The following is a 17,806-nucleotide window of genomic DNA, read 5'->3' on the forward strand; positions in this document are numbered from 1 at the left end:
AAAATATCTCTAATCGTGTGTAAAACAAGCTAGCAGTAGTGTCAGGTTGTAAAAAGTACTGTAAAACAGTACATACCCCTTTGTTCTGAAAAATGCTAAGAATTGGAAAGTGTTCTAGGATAGAAGAGTGCAGAGTGGCAGTTTTTGTTTAAAGTATATTTGCCTGGGTAAAGAAAGTAACATCTCTGCATAATACAATAGCTCTGGAAACCTTTTAACTTGAGTATCTAGTATGCATGAGAGGCAGCAGGATCCACAGGTATTGCACATTTTTGCTACTGTGATGTTAGTCTCCCTCAGAGGTGCCAAAGGTTACAATATTTAAGCTAGAGGCAAGGAAAGAGACAGTTGTGCATTTAAAATTTTATTTCACAAATTGAATTCCCTTTTGACTTCTTTACCCTTTAAAAAAAAAACCAACACGTGCTTTTTCTGTAGTGATGGTACACGACAACGCCTGGGCATGTGTCGCAACACAGTCTGGACACAAAGAAAGGGAAAAGCTAAGATGCCCGTTTCTCTAAGCAACCCTGGTCTTGGGCACTCTCATTCCTAAAAGGAATTAGTATTTGTAAGGCAAAGGTATTTCTCCAGCTGGGACCGTGGTAACCATGGCTGTGTTCCTTTCAAACATTTTCAGTCTTATTTTATCCAGTTACCAAATACTTTCCACCACCTTGGTGACTGCCTTAGCAATAAGACACAAAAGCAAAGTCTCTGCTTAAAAGCAGTACAACTGCCCCCTTTAGCAATTTAACTTGGCAATTTACAGAACCTGGAGGGCTTTTGGTGCTACAAAAATTAGTAATTGTTTCTCTCTGCTAAACTTTCACAACTACGTGATGTAATAGCTTATAGCCTATCACACCGTAGCCTCCACAGAGATTTCATTACCATATTTAGTATGTGACCATACCAAAAATCTTTTGCTATGACAAATTCAAACCCAAACCATCTTTTTTTTTTTGACACTCCTTTGTATACAAAACTTGGTATCTGTCCCTCTTTGCATCTATAAAAAACAACTTTTTAAAGTTTCATTAAGAGAACATAAACTAAACTAAACAGTTTCTCTTCTGAGAAAGTGATAGCCTGGTTCACATTTTAACATGAAAAAATATTACTACAAACTATAACCTTTTTTGCAAGTTCAAGTCCTTATTCCAGCAAAGCAGGTCAATGGATTGTAAGCTGGTCCAATCTATCAAATGAGCGATAAACCAGTCCTTTTCTCTCAGGAAAACATTTGCTCAGAACTTCACATTTTCTTCAAGAAATTTCAGATGGCGTACCTTCGCACTGTAACTTGTGTACTTCTCTCCCATATGCTCCCGCAACTGCAGCTATTTAGAACACACAAAAAAAAAAATCACAAAATTTATTGACACTAAAAAAGCAGGAACTACCAAAATATTAACAAAAAACAACACCAAAGCACTCAACTGAAAGCAGCAAGTGAAGTTTGACTTCATAGATGGGAGGGATGAAAAATGGAAGAGACTTTATTGCCTGGAAGCAAACGAGTTCCAAATCCCACCCGCCAATTTAAAATATAAGTGAGATCTTCAGAGGTTATACTAACTCATGCAATATTTTATTTGTAACCAAGTTTTGAATCAAATGTGCTGGAGGTATTTCTCACTCACCCTAATAGGAATAGACATTAAACTGTTTCTCACTTTGGACCTGAGGGGCACAAGGCAAGCAATGTGAAGGTAAAAACTTATGGGTCAAAAGAAATTATTGGGGAAACGCCACAGAGTAAAGTTATTCGCATCCCTTGCATCTTCCACAAACTCAGGGATCATGGTACAATTCTAAAGCTCCTATGCTTTCTGAAGAACGTGTGGTTGAACATAGCCTACATTCAGAATCAAACTTTTTAAGATTGAAAATTACAATATACTTAGGCCCTTGCCTGCCAATGACTACATAAACACTTTCTGGAATCAAGGTTTGCACCACTATATCAGTATCTAAAAAAAACAAAAGGGGTGTGGGGTGGTGGGGCAAAGACCCTGCTCATTCATCTAGGTTTACAAAATTAAACAACTTTATTACGAAAGACAGTCACCTCTCTTTTCACTTCATCGTCTTCCTCCATGATGCTGTACGCCTTCTCAAGAAGTTTCACTCCCAGTCCTTGCACCACATCAGATCTCAGGATTTCAACCATTCTCCTAATCTTCTCAGGAACTGATAACATATCTATGAAAAAAATATATCAATGCAGTAATAATTTCTTTCAGTATAGTCAATTTTCATATTCCATGGAGAAGAATAATACGGCATGACTATAAGTATTACCACAGAACGCCAGCTGACCATTTGCATGAAACAACTGTTCATGTGAACTGGCTAGCTACAATGATCAACAAACCATGGGGAGTCAGAAGCACTCAGATGGTAACCTAAGACACCAGAGAGTACAAAGTCAACGCAGACACAGTTTGCACAATTAGATGCCTGTAACTTCATTTCAGGTGGTTCCTGTATACTATATCACAAATATCATTTGCATGGTACTATTCTCTAATATTACAACACTACCCAAATATTTTAATAATTCAATCACTTGTACTTACAGCAAATATAAAAAAGTTTAATCACTGTAAAGCACTAATGGCATCATTTCTGCCATCTGCCTATTTGTCACAACAGCCTTTGAGCTGAAGCTGCCAAGGAGAGAGAGTCATTTTATAAGGGGAGGCCTCCGTTAGAAACTTAACTGAGAACATGAGCTTGCTCTTTTAATCATGGAAATCAACATTATTTTCATAGAATGCATCACCTTCTGAAAATAAAATATCTGATCTAATTAAATAAGTTTCAGCTTAGAAATGCAGCAGCCCTGTCATCCCAAATGGTATTAAGTAAATAGCTGGGGGATCTCACTGAACAATACTTGAGAGTGAGAAAAACAGACAGAAAAAAAAGAGCCACTGAAATTTGTACCTTCGACATTCTGTCATACCTGTTTAGAGACAAACTCTTTCAATGTATTTTACTTTAGCTATGCAGAATCAACTTCAGAGAAAAAAAGCGTTCTCCCATTGCTTTGCCTATCGCCAGAGTAGTTACAAGCAGAATCCTTAGCATTTAAGTGAATAAGCACAAGATCTGAGACTTACACAAAACTCCAGTGTTTAATGCTTTGTGTACAATTTCAGCTTTATCCGTCATTCACAAAGCTTTACAGCTATCGAATCGTTTGAATGCCTTAAAAATCTTATTTCAAAATACTCAACTCCAACTGTTCATTTTGGAAGCTTCTAAGTCACATGGTGAAAAATTAAGAATTACACAGATCGATCACACGTTCCTTTCATTGGCAAGTAAACCACAACTACAGCAGTTTTGGACACAAAATTATTTAGAAAGATGTTTACTTCTCTAAGCATTGTTGAGAAGAAATAAAAGTGCATTGTCTTCTGTTGCCCACTAGCAGGTTTTCTTTGGTTATTAGCAGTTGACAACCACTCACTTAATGTAATAACAGAGCAACAAACCTGAAGGAATCTCTTCAAATTTTAATTCCTCTGATTCATCAGGTGATTTTCCATGCAAAATCAAAGTGTCTCGATATCTTCTATGAAGTTTAAACTCTGGGGCTGGAGTCGAGGTTACACAGTATTCAGAGTTCTCCTTAGAGTCCATTTTCAGTGTCCGTGTCATTAACTGCACCAAGTCATTCATTTCATTCATATTGCTTTTTCTAATAGAGGAGAAGTAAGATGCAATTCAGTCACCATTCATGATGCATCTTCCCCCTTTCAATATTTTAGTGAGTTTCAGTAAGTACTCCATGTTAAATTGTTTCTTGTGGTGCAGTTTTATCAATAGCAACATTATCAGCATTTGACCTAACAAAGGCTCAGAGCCCATTCTCTTAGCAACAATTCACAATCCTGTTGGCTACAGCTACCTGTCTAGCTGCACCTGTGGTAATGCAACAAATAATATTTGTTGAAAAGTTGCTTACGCTGACAAAATCAGAAATAAAATCAGCCTCATTCACATATTGGCACCTTTAAACTCATGCTTTTATCCTATCCTGACAGGCTATGTCCTTTGATGCTGGAAGACTGGTTTGCTGGGAAGCTGTAGGTGACAAGCAGCAGAGGTACACAATCACATGTCCCAGAAAGCCAAGCATGGAAAATTTATAGTCACAGAGGGGCAACTGTTAAATAGAGTTCGTTTTCTTTATGCACCACATGCTTCTTCAGTCACTCACTATGTAGAGATAAAGCGTGAAAGCAATTCCTGCCATTTCTTTCCACTCTAAGTCAAGGTCCGATGTAGCAATGAAAACCCTTGCGCATTATCAAACGAAATACTTACTTCTCCTTGGAATCACCATCAGACTTATCTGTAGAGCTTGTGGAAGAGCTTAACTCATCATCAGATGGGCAATGGGTTACTCCCTTTCTCTGAGGGAATAAATGACAGAAATTCTAATAGTCAAAAGTAACTTTTTTGTTAGTTTTTATATATATCTTTTTATATAGTTTATATAGTTTTTTATAGTCTTTTATATAGTTTATATAGTCTTTTATATAAAAGATATATATAAAAACTATATAAAAGATACATTTTTATCAGGTCAGTAAGTTCCCAGCATTCCCTAAACCATATAGAGACTTTAGCTACTCGTGCCTGTCCAGCCTTGTGTTCAGTGCACAGCACAATATGCAAAAACATCACTGGCATATGCACATACAATTAGTGTGTACTAACCTTACGGAATCTCAGTTTGCGAATGCAGGTGAAATTTTTGCATTTAGATACCAGTTATAAGCATACACACGAAGGTAAAACTTGCAAAACAACTTCCATGCAAGTACTGGGCTGAGGAAAATAGAGCCTACACTTTGAAATTTCAGACTACAACTTCTTCACAGTTACTCTTCTGCATTTATTGCTATTAATAACGTTCCCCTGATGTTGCAGAAGACTTTGTCCAATGTTTGTTTAAGATCTTAAAAAAAACTTTCTAAATAGACAAGGAAGACAATGTTAACAGAAACTATTAACTTTTTATCTAGCAACTATTCTTTTTTGCCAGCACATAAATGTATGCACTTAACATGACTGAAGATTTAAAAAAAAAATGGAAACGTTCATACACCACTACCAAAGCAAAATTATGTGTACCAGGCTAAAGGTAGTGTGTTGTTAATGGAAATTCAAAGCAGACTCTTCATCTATAACTAAAACATAGTTCAGGATAAAGTTTTTCCCGTACAAAATAAAACAAACACTGCAATTTAGAGAGCCCATAACAATCAGTAAGAGATGCTTAGTCTTCATCTCCAACAAGTGGAGTGAAAATGCACAGTGAGCCTGGAATTTTAAACTGATCCAGTAAAACAAAAAGGTGGATTAGACATCTGTACTCTACCCCTGGGACTTACAGAGTAATCTATAAAGAACTCTGCACTCTTATTGACTGAGAGTTTCTTCCACACATAGAGGGTTTTTTTTTAAATATTATTTTCTTCCCAAATTGTGCCTGCATTTAAATATTTCAAAAGCAGATGACCCCAGTTTACCTGAGAAATACTGGGATCTGATGAGGACTGAGCAACTTTAACATGATTTTCCATATGTGATTTTGCTTCAACTACTGCACTATTTGACGTTCGTCTTGCTGGAATCACTGGAAGGATGACATTTTTACAATATTTACAACTTAGCTGCATGTATTTTGAATTAGTTTCATGCTCATGCAAGAAAAAGTCTATCACCTTGCAGAAGACAGGCAGGTAGGTATTCTGCTAAGAGAAAACACTGAAGCTCCTATCTGAAAGGTGTATATTCTGCGCTTCGCCTACATTTCAAAGACAAGTTGTCACCACTAAACACAATTGAACATAACTGAGTAAGAAGCAGAAAAATACAGACATGTTAACAGAAATTTTTATTTAACACATAACTAGACCCTTAGTGCATCTTTCTGAAGATGTTAGTGACGAACAGACAGCAAGTTATAATTTCTTCACAAAGAAGTTACCGGCCTACTTACATACAGCATGTTCACATGCAAACATAAAAATTACCAGAAGGGAACATCTCCTCCTGAGACTGTTTCAGCCTCCTTCGCTCTCTTGCTGACAAGGGCCGCTCCTTCAAAAGAAGTTAATTTGATATTAATTCGCAATAGTCACACTGACTTTTGTTATCTAATCACCTATAAAGTGAAAAAACTTTTTCAACTGTCATGGAAGAGAGAGCTATTAGAGTAGACTTTCTGATCGTCTAACAAATGCTTAGTTATTTACTGCAAAACAGCCTTGGTCAATGAGACTAATACACACTCTAAAAGGAGCTTCTGACCTCCCTGGTTCAGCAAGGCAACTTCTCGTCCCGCACTGACCAGGTGCTTGAGAGGACACACACTGGGAACAAACTGCTCAGAAGGAACAAGAGGCAAAAATAAGCTGACGCAGCATTCAGCACTAACCTTTGAAATGACAGCTTGGCTGGTTTTGGTGCTATTTACAGATTCAGAGACTTCAGCAGCGTGGCGCTCTGCACACCTCTGTGTTGTCTTTGCGTTCACATCAGAAGGAAAAGGTAAAGGCCGCGGAGCAGCTGCTCTGAACTTGAAAGAGAAGGGAGCAAGAATTTACACTTTTTTTATTAAAAGTTAAAGGACTTTGCAATCTAGAAGACTTTCTTGTGTGGTAAGGCTGGATGCCAGAGGTTTTGGATCCTACTGTAACCTCCTTACATCTCCCAGCTTCACCCCTCCCTCTCCACACCTCATCTTGTCTACACTTTCCTTCTCTCCATGGCTGTATCCTGTCCCCCTCCTCCCAGACTATTTTTCAGCCCGTGTTTTCGCAACAACTGTCCCCACCCTCAAATATCACAAGAAACACAGGGTATCATACTGAAAACCTATCTCCACCTTCTCTGTCCTTGTATAGCCGGTGCCTGTCCCCAAAGAAATCTCTCTGCTCAGTGCGGAAGCATTGACAGGGGCCCTATATTATGTGCATGCCTAGAGTTCGCACTCAGGGCAGCCGTTACACGGGCCTGTTCTAAAATACTAGCAATCTACTACTCGCTGCAAGTGGCCTTATCCACAACAGTCAGGAAAAGTACTGCTATATATTTTATAGTCACAGTGAGAAGCCCTGATAGAAATCGCTAGAAAAGACTGCAGCACAGCAAAGGCAAAGCCCCCAGTTCACTGTTTCCCTGTGCCCACCTGGCACACCCACCTCACACCTGTGAGGGTTACTGAGATTTTCAAAGATTTACACCGACTGCTTCTAAAGGACACCTTGACTGTTCTGCATTTTGTTACCAACGAAGTTATACAGATACACATGAAACAAGAACAGCATAAGCCCTCCACCCTCTTTTTTAAAAAACAGATCCCATTTTTGAAGAGCAAAAAGGTGCAGGAGCCTTAAAGGAAAGAGGAGAATTATTTGAGTATCTGTACCTTCTCTGAACAGGCTTCAGCTACCTCTCTCTTCTTCTGCCGTCGCTGCCGTGAGAGAGAGGGTTCACTGACAGAACTATGAGGCTGCAAGTGGGAGGTAATTTTTTCCTGAGCGTCTCCCGAAGCTCCAAGACAGACTTCGTCCTAAAAAAAAGTATTTTTAAAGAAGGCAGACATGCCATTTCCAGATTTACACATATACAGTTTTTTAAAAAAAATCAACACAGGCCACTTTCCTATTTGTATGGCACCCACCTTAACGTATCACAGTTACAAACCAATAAACTCTTACCTGATAGTTAGAAAAAATACCTGCTGTACCAGCGTTTTTAAGCTACTAAACCTTCAAAGAAGGACACTTACTTGAACTACAACAGGAACAAATGGTGCTAGTAGCTTTTCAGTAGAATCCAAGCTCTACAATAGATAATGATTTCTCATTAGAAAAGTGTGTACAAAGATCTCATTGTAGACCAAAACGCAATGAAAAGATGATCATCACCTAGTAGCTCCCCATCCAAATCTGGACCAACTCGATATTAGCCAGGCCTATTTAGAACATAGAACAAAGAAGTTACAAAACTATTCTTGCCATCTCTCTTCTCAGCTGGAAAAGAAAGCTGTTCCCTGTAAAAACAGAATTCCATCATCTAGATGCAAGCCTAAAACTACTTCACTGTGTTGCCTTTGCAAATCTGAAGCCAAGGCTCCCAGCTACTTGAACATCTCAATAATTACATCAGTAGCATCCTACTTAAACAGAAAAGCGTGTGCAGCAGCTCTCTAAATTTTAAGAGCTGGTCAGTAGTAAAATCTATCTCAAAGTCTATTTCAAGTAAGCATAAATGCATTACCAGGTCAGTTTGCTTTTGGTCTTTTGATTCAGGCTGCAGGAGTTTCAAAGTATCACCATGTTCTTCTATAGCATCCACAGAAGACTGCTTGGACTCAATATTTTCAACTTTAAAAGCTTGCTTTGATCTTTGCTGTAGTCCATCTTCCTTAATTGGTGGGCTACTGGATGTTATTTTAGAATTCCCTGGAACATTTAAATACTTTGCTTGATTGTTCTCTGGAATATGCTCACTGCCACACTTCTCACTTCCGTACTTCATTTTTTCTGATGGTAAGATATCAATATTCACTTCACTAACTGTAGCTAAGGAGTCTCCCAGGTTGTTCAAATCATTATTGCTTGGTTCTCTTTCCAACTCAACAGCTGGTTTCTCCGAGGGACAAAACTTGGTGGCCTTATATTTGATAATGGCGTCTTCTTCATTCTAGAGTTAAAAGGAAGACCAAAAAATTAATTACCTTTTGGGTATTATGCACATATGAAAGAATCCTCTGAGCACCAAAGGAAAATGTCATGGTTCCAGCTGGGATGGAGTTAACTTTCTTGCTAGCAGCTGGTATAGTGCTATGTTTTGGATTTCGGATGAGAAATAGTGTTGATAGCACACTGGTGGTTTTTGGTTGTTGCTAAGCAATCAAGGCCTTTTCTGCTCCTCATATCACCCTGGCAAGAGCAGACTAGGACGGCACAAGACGTTGGGAGGAGACACAGCTGGGACAGCTGACCCCAACTGATCCAAGGGCGATTTCACACCATGTGACGTCATGCTCGCTATATAAAGCTAGGGGAAGAAGGAAGAGAGGGGACATTCGGAGTGATGACATTTATCTTCCCAAGTAACCATTACGTGTGATGGAGCCCTGCTTTCCTGGAGATGGCTGAACACTCGCGTACCCACAGGAAGCAGAGAATGAATTCCTTGTTTCACTTTGCTTGCATGTCTGGTTTTCACTCTACCTATTAAGCTATCTTCATTCTCAACCCAAGACATTTTTCTCACTTTTACTCTTTCGATTCTCTCCCACATCACAACTGAGGGGAATGAGTGAGCAGCTGTGTGGATCTAGCTGCAGGTGGGGTTAAACCAGGACAGAAAATCATTAACATACCAGAGTACATAAACCGCAACATAATTACGATCAACTACAGATAGAGAGCCTCAAAAAAGCTGCAACCCTCATTTTTAAAGAGATACAGGCTGCATTTGCAAATGAAATCTTTGAGGCATTGGATTATACACATGCAGCACACCTACTCTTCACCAGGATCGTGAAAGAAAAGTTGTACTCCCTTGGCTCTTCCATAAGGGAGGAGCCAACAAGTACCAACAGTTTGTAAGATGTACTACACCATACACATTCAGTATTTCAGCACTGAAAGCTTAAACCCACAATAACAGACTCATTACAGAAAACAAAAAACATGCACAAGATTAACCATTACAAAAGATTTGTAATCCACTGCAAAGAATTCCAACAATAAACAATTTTTGGTTATACCTATAATATTTTTTTTTCCAGTCAAAACCATATATTTAAAAATGATTACCGCTTAGTTTTTATCTCATAGTTAAGACATTTCAATTAGTTTTACTGATCCACAGCTGTTGATTTACTTCCACTCTTGCCTAAACACAATTCCCTCCTTAATATGAATTTTACACACTGCTAGGAATCAGATCTATGTTCTCACGAATGCTCAAGGCACTTCTTATAAAACTGAGTTTTTTCTCTAGACAAAGCAAGTGGGTTTTGGTTTGGTTTGGTTTTTTAAAGAAAAAAATACATATATCTCACAATTTTGTATTTCCTGGCTTGCTCAAAGGAGTGGTTTTGGTGTGTAACATGAGATTCATTCTTTACTGAGACCACAGAACAAGGATCTTTAGGTTTAGAATTCACTGTTTTCTTATGACTTCTGGCTGCTTTCCTGTAAAGAAAATAAAAGTTGCTCATTCCATCACCATCAACAAGACCTATTTCTTTAGGTTATACTAATTTTAAAAAATCCACTCCACTAAAAAGCTTACATACAGACAGTATAAGACACTGGGCTTTTTCAATAGACTATGCACAACATACTCATTTTCACCTCTATAAAAGGAGCTTCAAAACAGCATTCAGACTCTGCCAGGAATGCGCACTTATTCTGTATAGCACTAAGATCAGTCCTGCCTGGAAGCAGTAAAAAAATTGACTAGACCTAACAAAGAAAAATAATTATATCAGTGACTATCAAAAGGAACCTGGTATTACAACTCTCAGCTGATAAACGGCCTAAAAAAACCATGTGGAAAGATGTGCATTTCTTATCACTTCATTGAAAATACTGGTGCTTCTTTTTTCTTTTTTTTTTGTTAACCCTCTGAATAAGCCATGCAATCCTAACCATTGCACAGTTTTATTCTGCATTTGCAGAAAAAACTAGTTTCCATTCTAATTCCCACCTATTTCGCAAAGAATCTACAGAAACTCTTACGTTCATACACTTTGTAACTGCACATAACAGAACTAATTTTATCCTGCTACAAAAAATAGGAAAAGTCGTATAACAAAGACCGCAGTAACATGAATATTTTGCACAGAATCACTCAAATGAAAATATCTTACGCCTTTGTGGCTTCCAAAAACACAGAAATTTGGTGCTTGATATACGGCTGTCGTAGTATGCTTTTCACGCTCGGTCTTTCCTCAGGTTTTTTACTGAGCATAGTTCGTATTATTTCTACCAACTGTGGGCTGTAATCCTTTGGCATGGGTGGCAACTATAGAAGACAAGGGAAGTCTGACATTATTTAACATATTTATTAATAGGGGCTACTGCTAGATTATTTAGGTAGGACAGTTATATTCAGCTACATACTCTGCGTTGTTCACACACCGAAAGTTACCCAAGTGTTTAACATCAAACAGAATATAGAAATTCTAAGTGTTTTGTCTAAGAACTGTTCATAACTCTTTATTAATATTAAAGTCCTGTGAACAGACAAAAATTTATATAAAATAAAGCCATGTTAGCTTCATTATATGCCAAAGCAAGACATATACTTAAATAAGTTAGTGTTACCTAATAGGAAAATGGCATCACACCGATAGTGATTTAATTCTTTGCGCAATGTTTAAGCCAGAAGCAAATTAAGAAAGTAAGTCTTCTCAGAACTTTGAATTAATCAATATACTAGTTTCATAAAAGGATAACAAGAAACTCTAGCAATATCTACACGTTATTAACTCCCTGGGTCAGATATTACATCATATACTGCCCCGGAAAGCCAGACTTTCAACATGTATGATGAGGCATGTAACATGCAAAGTATTTTTAACTCCATGCAATATTTCTGATTGGAAAAGATAATCTCAAATTCTAGACAGAAAATCCAAGCACAGATAAAAAAATTTTAGAAGTTTTTACCTTTCCTTCAATAATTCGATAAACCAGAGAGTTCATATCTTTAGCATTAAAGGCATGTTTCAGTGTAGCCATTTCATAAACACAGCAGCCTAATGCCCAAACATCAGACTGAAAAAAGGGAAAAAAAAAAGTTTTGGGAAATTTTTATTAACTGTAGAAATTTTATCACCTGTCACTTAGTCACCTGCTTTCAGAGGCCTTTAATGACAGTAAATTAATTAAGACCAAACTCTATTGCCAACTTTTGGCTTCGGTCTCACTCTTTTGATTTTGATCAACTGAATTATTTCCTTCCAAATATCACCAGATTTTTCTGAAAAGAAGTGTAAAAATTTGCTGTTCATAGGGGCTTTCGCTTGTGTTCTTTTTAAGTACAACATTGGTTCTAACTGGCAAATGAAAATCTTTTGATTTTTCATTGGAGGAACAGTTTCCCCTCAGCTCTTGCTCATTGTACTCGCGTTTATGGTACATGTGGTTTGCAGCAAGAGCTGAACAGGTATACAGAGCGTGTTTGGTTTATTTTGTTTTATTTCAAATTCACAGCAACACTCTGCCTATTTCTCTACTTAAAGTTTTGGGGTTTTTTTGTTTTTTTTAATGCTGCTGTCATGTCTAATACAGACTTTTGAGTATAAAGCTTCCGGTCTGTTAGATAATAAATTTAGAAGATGCAGCTATCTAACAGACTGATATTTTTGTTTACATTGGCATGCTGTGCTAGGTACAGGCAGCCCGCCGTCCACCTTGGCTGTGATACCTTATCACACGCTCTGATTTCCCACCTCCTGCAGCAAACACAGCTCCAGAAACAAAGGTCCCCGCAAATCTCTCCCCTATTTTTTTGTTCAGTCTTTGGGGACATCAAAGAGAGCCGGAAGCAATAAGAAATTAAAAACAATAGATAAGATTGTAAAGTTCTCAGACAAACAAAGTAAGTTATCTAATGAAGTAGAAACATTTCCATTAACATACTCTACCTTGTAGTTGTAGGGTTTGTTAGAAAAGAGTTCAGGGCTCATGTAGTATGGTGTGCCTATGAGAGTGCTGGCCATGTCATACTGGTTTTCCAACACTCTGGCTATTCCCAGGTCACCCACTTTGATTATGTTTGTTCGTGTCAGAAAAACATTTTGAGTTTTAAGATCTCTGTGCAGAATGTGCTTTTCATGTAAATACTGGGGGGGGAAAAAAACAAACCATATAGAGTTAAGTAACTCCTAATTCTACGCTGAAAAGTAAAAATCACATTACACAAGTCAAAGAGGGAATATTACAAACACAGAAAAGACACATATATCACTACCTAAGTTGGGAGTGCCCCTGCTGAAGGCAGTACTAGTGAATTAACATTGAGAATGACCGATATAGACACGAACCCAAAACTGGGCACTGCTTTAGCAAAATCTCCCTGTGTGGCTCTAATAAGCCAGCAGAAAAGAGGAAATGAAAACATAAAGTTAAGACTCAGACTTTAACTCACTTTCTGCTGCCTCCATTTCTTGACAATCATTTCTTAGTCTTAAACATAAAATTTCAGTGGAAAATACAACGTGAGCTTTGTGTAAACAGGGAATAAAATTAGTCTTATAATAAACAAGAACAGCGCAGTACTGTAGACTTGGGTATGTCTGATCACAATTGGCAACTTTAGGATAGAATTTTCTGTCCAACTTCTTAGTGTTAACATTTACATCTGTACTATAACAATTGTCTTTAAAGTTTGATACCCTCCAATTACTAAATTTCCACAGTGAGATAAGATTTAATAGGAATTATGAATTAGTAGTCTAAATTTACCATTAAAAAACACCAGCAAAACCACAGAACACAAAATGCTTCTGAAATAATCTGCTCTTTTTTTTTTAAAAAAAAAAAGCAAAAAATGTACATTTTGCAAATTTAATCTAAACTTTCAAACCACAGAAGCATTTCAGACTAGAATTGCAAACATTCTGGAGTTACCACTGCCTACTGTGATACAGAGGTGTAGACATAAAATATGATAGCCATTTCTTACCTAGAATAGTTAATTTGACTACAATGACCTGTGAACATTCTTAATGTACTAATAACCGTTCTATTTAGATATTAACTGGAATCCAAAGTCTGCAGCCTAACTGTGGAATTTTTAAATGCAGAAAGAGCCAAATGAAATTTATATCTGAAGGCGACAAACTTATACTTTATTTTACCTGCAGTGCCATGGCAATCTGGACAAACCACTCCACCACCTGATTCTCAGGCAAAAGTTTGCCCTTCTGCTCCTTAAGTTTGTGATACAGATCTCCTCCCTCACAGAAGCCCATAACAATATATAACAGGCCATCTTCCCCCTGCCAGGACTCTCTGTAGGTGACTATGTTCGGGTGTTTCAACTGGGATAACAACTGTGCCTCCTGTTCTGCCGCTCTCCTCTCTCGGTTGGAAGCATTTTTAAGGTTTAACTTTTTGATGACGTACTGTAAAAGAAATCACAAGGTGTATCATGAGACATGAAAGTAATCATACAGAAGCCCGAGGGAATTCCCCAAACCTAAAGGAAATACAGTATTTGAAATCACGCATTATTTTGTATGGAGACTGCGGTTTGTCTAGCAGCTATACATCATTTCTACCATTATGGCATAAAAATGGAATAGGTGTGGCTATTCTAGTCATCTACCTGAATGGTAAGATTTACTCTTCCTGATGTAAATTTTGTTGTAATCACTTTTAGGGCATCAGCTTTCCACAGAGCAATCATGCCATGGTATACACATGACCCCTCTCTTACCTGAAAGCTTTTAAATTGAAACATCTTAAAAAAATTTTACTTACTCAATTTCAGTGTCCTTGGCAATTATTTAGGGTGTCTGCTTCCCAGGCTGGCCCTATTAATTTAGTCCAGCACATTTAATTAGTGTTGAGGAATACTGCTCCCCATATACCGAGGGAACCAATTATGCAGAAATCAACAGTACCTCGTGATTTTGTGTTTCAAAAGTCTGCTGGATATTAGACAAGCTCCTCAATTCTTACAACCTGTGACGCATGACAGCTCCCAAGAGGAATATTACAAAACTAATTGTGTACAGGATCATCTAAGTTTAAAACAAAATAGAAATTCTGTAACTACTATGTTCTACGTGACAAGCCAACTGCAAAAGTATCTTTGGGCGTGGAAACCAAAAGCTTTTAGCTTTATATCGGCACCTCTCTTTAGACAATATACTACAAAAATGCAAAAAGCACACATATGGTCTAACTTTAAACCTGGCATTGGTTATATTTGGTTTAATGAGCATGTTATCCTGACAAGATTCTCAGAAGTCTATTGCGATGCTTTTCTGCCTTATTTGATAACAACTTGTGTACAAACTGGATTTAATGTTTTTTGGTTTAGGCATTTGGAGTCACTTGACTTTCTCCACAAAAAAACCCCAGCATTCAGTTCACAGTAAATACGCTTAAATAAAATGTAAGTTCTTTCGCAGAACATGTAGCACTATGCCAAAGCCAAAAAAAAAAATAATCCCAATCATCCTGCTACAGAAGAAAGTTTATAAAAGTTGACAAAAGATAAGACACAGTAAAATGCATCAAATATTTAAGATAAAATAACAACAACAAGAAAGCAAGGCTCTTGCCAATGTTAATGATCAGCCTCACGACGAAGAGGTGAAATCCCAGGACGTGTATACGGTTGAAAGTCACCTCAATGCACTGTTTACTTTCAGGACCACGAGGTTAGCAGCTCTTTGGGGGACATTGGACTATGCACCGTGGTGACTGGCCTGGAGGGAACAAGTGCTGCCATCTCTGCTATCCAGTCCATAGGTTGTAGGGATTCACCTTTGGATTCCAGCCTCTTCCCTGCCTTCATCCGGAAAGGACGCACCTCCTGATCACTGCTGGACACAAACACTCCTCCCATCATCTCCGGTCAAATCCTGGGAATAAGGCTCACAACCAAGGTTCCTGCTGCACTGCTCTGTGGATGTTCTCCATCCCCATTCCTTTATCCTCTTGCATTTTCTATCAAACACTTTTGCTTTGGCCAGGCAAGGCAGATTATTTCAAATTCCCAATCACATGGCAAACGCCTTGCACTTCAACTCTGACATAACCAAAGCTTTGCCAGGTTCTGCCGCAGTTGATACAGCAACCACAAAGCCCATCCTCCTTCCATAGAGCTGATGCCAATGAAAGCCAACACCAGAAGCTGTTTTTTCCACCCTTGCTATCATTTTTATCTCCACCACACGTGCATGTCTTAAAGAGACTATACTAACAATAACAGGCCAAGAGGAACCTTTTCTACTTCCTGCTAAAAAGAGCGGGCTGTATTTTCCTGTCACCCAAAGGACTACCAAAGCTAGGTTTTCCTTCCCAAAACAAGGCATTATACATTTAAAAAAAAAAAGACAAGAAACATTTTTACTTAAATGAAAAAAAAAAAAGTGAGAATTTTGGTTTTATTTGTGGTTTTTTTGAGATTAAAAAGGGAAAAAAGCCACACCTTTATTAAAAGTCTTCACAGTCAAGGGAGGAAAGCAGGAACACCTCGACGGGCAAGCCCAGCTCACATGGCTGCAGCCACGCCTCAACACCGTGTCACGGCCACAGCCACACCCCGGCACCAGGCCACAGCTCTGCTGGTGCCCGGGGCTGTCGCCAGGGCCACATGCCAAGGCCGGGCCACAGGCCGCACCCCCCAGCCAGCCCACGGCCCCAGCGGCACCCCCAGACCAGGCCACGGCCGTTCCCCTCGCTACCTGCTTGCTGTCCTGCCGGTGCCGCACCAGGCTCACCTCCCCGTAGCTTCCCTTCCCCACGGCTCGGAGGAAACAGTAGGCGGCCAGGGGCATCCTCCCGCAGCCCAGGCCCGCTCAGTGCCCGGCGGCCGGGGCCCGCCCGCCCGGCAGCGCGGCCGCCGCTGCCATAGAGATCGCAGCGGCGCCCTACTGCCATAGAGAGGACGCCGCAGCGGCGCGCAGGGCGGACCGCCGCACGTCTCTATGGTGCCGGCCCTTCGCAGCCCTGCGGCGGCCATTTTGGAAGCGGGTGAGGCGGCCATGTTAAGAGTGGGCAGGGAGCCTGAGGAAGGTGTGAGGCAGGCAGTAACCAGTCGTGGTGAGGGGGTTTCCCTCTTGTTAAACAAAGCCGCCTCCTCAAGAACAGTGTCTTACGAGGTCCTGGGCGTGCTGCTCCGTGTGCTGAGCCCTGGGGAAGGGTGGCGACAGCGACGTGGTGACAGCCCTGCGGAGAGCACCATAACGAGCCCCACCACCCTGCCACGCGCCCTGGGGCGTGAGGTGGCTGGGGAGGCCTAGGCAGAGCACAGCTGCTCTGCAGAGCCATCCTGTCACCTTTGAACGGGGCACAGAATTGGTTTAAAAAGCTCCGGGCTGGTTTAAAATTTGCTCCTGGACCTGTCCTCCTGCGTCCCTCACACAGCTGCCCACCTCAGACTGCAGAAAATACGTAAACTTGAATATTTTATTATCACTCAGCTTTTAACTCCCAGCCCTCAAAGTTTGTGTTTCATGAAAACAGTTAAAAAGATCAAGAGAGAATTAATGCTGTCAAGATAACAAGAAAATGAGCCTTGCAGCAGCAGGCTGAATGGGTATCGATTGTGCAAGATGCAAGACCCGGGGAGCTTGGACCAGGGTTTCAGCCATGAAGATGAATAGGGAAGTATGTAATATGAAGTTTCTGGACTAGTCAGGACACATGTCAAATAACGATACCTAAATCGGGTGCCTGAGTGATATGCAGGATTACAGGAGGTAGTTTTTGAAGAGGAGCATAAATGGATTTAAGAGACTGCAAGCTCCATTACAGCTGCAATAAATTCGAGCCAGGGACAGCCTTTAAGAAGGTATCAGAAAGATGATGGTTTTCGTTTGGAAAAGAGGCGAGTCTGGAGCAGAGATCAATCTCAGTTGCTTGTGCAGTAATGGCTGTTGAATTTCACTTTGGAGATGCTACATAGAAGAGACATTCTGAAATAGTCTGTAAATTCAGTAACAGTATTTTGTAACAGTATTCTGCAGATTATGAAAATTCAAAATTCAGTATTTGATTTTTTCCCA

At 39.5% G+C, this 17,806-nt stretch overlaps 1 protein-coding gene across 3 annotated transcripts; it reads right to left on the bottom strand.

Moving 5' to 3' along the window:
* Positions 1-348: 348 nt before the first annotated feature.
* On the bottom strand, positions 349-16,666 carry NEK4 (NIMA related kinase 4). Of its 3 annotated transcripts, none has more exons than XM_054216684.1 (16): positions 16,520-16,666; positions 13,922-14,188; positions 12,707-12,904; positions 11,727-11,834; positions 10,925-11,079; positions 10,112-10,244; positions 8,314-8,739; positions 7,823-7,876; positions 7,460-7,603; positions 6,467-6,607; positions 6,063-6,129; positions 5,556-5,662; positions 4,345-4,433; positions 3,510-3,715; positions 2,075-2,208; positions 349-1,343 (listed from the first exon to the last, which is right to left on the bottom strand). In XM_054216684.1, exons 1-16 carry the CDS (start codon positions 16,574-16,576, stop codon positions 1,251-1,253), a joined length of 2,379 nt encoding a protein of 792 aa, XP_054072659.1. In that variant the 5' UTR covers positions 16,577-16,666; the 3' UTR covers positions 349-1,250. The 3 variants fall into 3 exon arrangements, with proteins under 3 accessions (XP_054072659.1, XP_054072657.1, XP_054072660.1); XM_054216682.1 differs by having other exon boundaries at positions 16,484-16,666; XM_054216685.1 differs by lacking the exon at positions 12,707-12,904 and having other exon boundaries at positions 16,484-16,666.
* Between the last annotated feature and the right edge of the window lie 1,140 nt (positions 16,667-17,806).

The sequence above is a fragment of the Rissa tridactyla genome, chromosome 10 (genome assembly GCF_028500815.1).
Source record: "Rissa tridactyla isolate bRisTri1 chromosome 10, bRisTri1.patW.cur.20221130, whole genome shotgun sequence".
Taxonomy (NCBI): domain Eukaryota; kingdom Metazoa; phylum Chordata; class Aves; order Charadriiformes; family Laridae; genus Rissa; species Rissa tridactyla.

Bases quoted from the DNA above. Each gene is read 5' to 3' on its own strand.
- NEK4 (XM_054216682.1), bottom strand. From the start codon at position 16,576: ATGCCCCTGGCCGCCTACTGTTTCCTCCGAGCCGTGGGGAAGGGAAGC. The intron at 11,835-12,706 runs GTAGAGTATGTT...CCCTTTTTTCAG, and splicing joins ACAAACCCTACAACTACAAG to TCTGATGTTTGGGCATTAGG. The intron at 6,608-7,459 runs GTACAGATACTC...TTCTCTTTCAAG, and splicing joins CTGAAGCCTGTTCAGAGAAG to TTCAGAGCAGCTGCTCCGCG.